This window comes from Odocoileus virginianus, unplaced genomic scaffold, assembly GCF_023699985.2.
Source record: "Odocoileus virginianus isolate 20LAN1187 ecotype Illinois unplaced genomic scaffold, Ovbor_1.2 Unplaced_Contig_30, whole genome shotgun sequence".
Classification (NCBI taxonomy): domain Eukaryota; kingdom Metazoa; phylum Chordata; class Mammalia; order Artiodactyla; family Cervidae; genus Odocoileus; species Odocoileus virginianus.
This window is the reverse complement of record NW_027224347.1, coordinates 629,948-633,473: the sequence shown is the minus strand read 5'-3', so window position 1 is coordinate 633,473 and position 3,526 is coordinate 629,948. Positions and strand designations below refer to the sequence as shown.

The 3,526-nt window shown below is 37.0% G+C and overlaps 1 protein-coding gene across 1 annotated transcript; it reads right to left on the bottom strand.

The window, feature by feature from the left end:
• Positions 1-569: 569 nt before the first annotated feature.
• OR51C1 (olfactory receptor family 51 subfamily C member 1) lies at positions 570-1,514 on the bottom strand. Its single transcript, XM_020892425.2, has one exon. The coding sequence runs from the start codon at positions 1,512-1,514 to the stop codon at positions 570-572; it is 945 nt and encodes a 314-aa protein (XP_020748084.1).
• Between the last annotated feature and the right edge of the window lie 2,012 nt (positions 1,515-3,526).

The window sequence follows — 3,526 nt, the reverse complement described above, 5'->3', positions numbered from 1 at the left end:
GAGGACTCTGAAGGAAGTCAGTTTGCAGGTGGAAAGGAAGTATGGCTTTGTTACTTACTATCTGTTTAAGCATGTTACTTAACATTTTTGTGCTTCAGTTTTTCTCATTAATAATGAAAGTGACTATCTTATCATTTTGTTTTGAATATAAAAATGTGTTAATATGTGTAAAAAACAGAACAATGACTGGTCAAGGGAAATAATAAATATTAGTTAAAATTATTATTACAGTTAGAAAATACTACCTATTTCTCAAAAAGGAGTGACTTTTTCATACTGTGTCATCTTACCTGCTGAGAAGTGGATGAAATAAAAAGAGACAGACTACTGGCAGGATAAACAACAGTTTAGAATAAGCAATCATTGGAGGAGAGATTCTAGACAGTAAAGCTGCTCATTCCTCCTGTTCTAATGTCTTGTCTCCTCATTTGTAAAATAAATGGGTCAGTCAAGCTGATTTTCTAAATATATTCATCTTTGATTTTAAATATTTGCACATTTGGCATCAACGATCACCAGATTCACTTTTTTATTGATAAAACAACCAAACATAGACTGTTTCTATGATTCTATGTGTCTTTGGAATGGAGAATTTTTATCACAGCTCTGCGTATCTGTTTTGTCTTCACACTGTAGATGATGGGGTTCATGACAGGGGGGATTAGCAGGTAGGTGTTAGCAATCATAGTATGTACATAAGGTGGGGCCCATTTCCCAAATCTGTGAACAAAGGACAGACTGATCAATGGGACATAGAAAATGGCAACAGCCCCAATATGAGAGATACATGTGCTGAAGGCTTTCTTCCTCTCTTCTGGGGATGCAATGCTGAGGATAGTTTTAATGATCAAAACATAAGAAAAGGGGATGAGCATTGAGTCCACACCAACTGTAGAGATCATGGCAGTCAGCCCCACCACATTGTTGATCCTGGTGTCTGTGCATGAGAGCTTCATCACATCAGGGTGGAAACAGTAGGAGTGGTGGAGCACGTGGCTGTGGCAGTAGGACAGTCTCGTAAGAAGGGCTACCATTGGCGTGAGTGTTAGTGTCCCCCTGATGACAATGGCCACTCCAATCTGAGTTATTCTGGAGTCTGTTAAAATGATGGCATACCTGAGGGGGTCAGAGATGGCCACAAAACGGTCAAAAGCCATGGCCAACAACACTGATGATTCCATGACAGTGAAGAGTTTAATAAAGAACATCTGTGACAAGCAGGCATTAAAACTGATCTCCCTGGCATTGAACCAGAATATACCCAGCATGGTGACCAGAGTGGATACAGACAAGCCAAGGTCAGTGGTGGAAAGCATGGACAGGAAATAATACATGGGCTCGTGGAGGCTGGGCTGAGTGACGATGGCAAAGAGAACCAGGCTGTTTCCTGAGAGAGCAGTTGCGTACAGAAAGCAGAAGGGAATGGAGATCCAGGTGTGGAAGGCTTCCAGCCCGGGAACACCAGTCAGCAGGAAAATGACGGAAGAAGATGTGGTATTTTGCAAGTTTGACATGATGAATTAAAAAGTACAGAATTCCAAGATGAAATTCTGGAATAACCAAAAAACTTACATTTAAACAGGCAATCCAATTACAAATAATTTTATTCAACTAAAAGCTAACCAGTGATGATCTATATCCCATGTAAATATGAATGGCTGATATAAATTGATAAAATAATTGCAAAATTTCAACTGCTTTAAAAATACTTTTTTTTGTGTGTGTGTATTTGTTCCTGCTCATGATTTTTCTTCCCTGGAGCATTTTTCTGGTAGCAAGGTTTATATTATGTGATCTTTTCCTCTAGCCAGAGATTGCAGAACTAAGAAAAGACACTTGACCCAAGACTGGCTGATCATATTCCATTCTCTTTGGAATATATTCTGTATAGTTGGCATCAGAGACAAATGACTGAGGCTTTGGAGGAGCAGTATTACATTGGTCAAGAGAAGAGAAAGCAGTGAAGCTTACAGATAATTTGGGAAGCCAGAAAATATTGAGAAAGAGATACTTATAATGCAAAATAACATGTATTAAGTGATAATAAATGACTTAGACATCAGTGCAGTCATGTACAGGTGACTATAGTATCTAACCTTTCAAATGACCTTTGTCATTTGACCCTTGTCTAGACCCTTATAGCATCTGGAATTGCATTAGAGAGATGCAGAGCTAGAACAAAGACTTATTACCTACAGAGGCCTCTGGCTCCCACTTGATATAACATGCTGTCAGTTTTAAATATATTTCTTCAATTTATTTAAAGACTAGGTTTTCTCCACTAGCAAAGAACAGATTTTTCTCCATTTTGTTAAGACATGCTTCTAAGGAAATACCTAATAGAATCTTACTGCTTTGCTTTGGAGGGAAACATAAAACTTTATTTTTCATTGTGTAAGCAATTGCAGCCTGGGTAAATAAGTCTGTATGAATTGGAAGAAGGGGTATGGGGAAAACAGAGATTAGTATTTCAAAGCTTTTAGAATGGCATATGTGAAAGAGGGTTGAGCCAGGATGAACTGGTAACCAATGTTAAGATCATTGTTCCTTAAGGGAAACTAAGAGTTTCCAGATCACAGTTTCACCCAAAGTGCAAGGTAAAGAATTCCCTATATAAATCTCTTAGTTTTAACAGGAAATTTTTAATTTGATTAATGGAGAATTCAAGGAAAAAAGAGTGTTAAGTTACATGAGTTGGTCAAATCAGTGAACTATGACTTCATAGTCTCCAGCTTAGAAAAATGAGGCTGTCCTCAGAGAACCAATCAAATTAGTGTCAGAATATATTAGCAAATCTCATAAGGGAAATGAGAATTAACAAAAAGGGAATATTTATATTAAAAAGGAAATTTTTTTCTGGATACTACTCCCATGGCACTGCCATGGATTTGATCATTTTATAGAAATGAAGTATCAGGATTCCCTAGTGGTCCAGGGGTTAAAACAAAACAAAACAAAACAAAAAACTGCCTGCCAATGCAGGGAACACAGATTTGATTCCTGGTCTGAGAAGATCCCACATGTCTTGGGGCAAATAAGGTTATGTGCCTCAACTACTGAAGCCTGGGTACTCAGAGCCAGTGCTCTGCAATAAGAGAAACCACTACAATGAGAAATGCATGCCTCTGCTAGAGAGTAACCTCTGCTTGCTGCAACTAGAGAAATCACACACAGCAAGAAAGACCCAGAGCAGCCAAAAATAAATAATAAACAATTAAAAAAAGCTTTAAAAAATGAAGTATCAATAGATACTGTCTCACACAACTGGCATGTATTTCACAATTAACTGTGAAAGTTTGAAACATTAACAGGTTCTATTAGCACTTTTTGAAATTAATTATAACTATAGTGATTTCTGAAAATCTTTTTTTTATAGCTTTTACATTTAATAAGTATGTATTGATCAGGAAGATAAACTAAAAATCTATCAAATTAATGATACTCATGATAATTTATAATAATGGGTTCACATCTCATTTTCCACAAGTCTTTGACCTATTTCTTATCATTTTTCATAGAACCTGGG

Excerpts from the sequence above, each read along its gene's own strand:
- OR51C1 (XM_020892425.2), bottom strand. The coding sequence starts at position 1,514 with ATGTCAAACTTGCAAAATACCACATCTTCTTCCGTCATTTTCCTGCTG.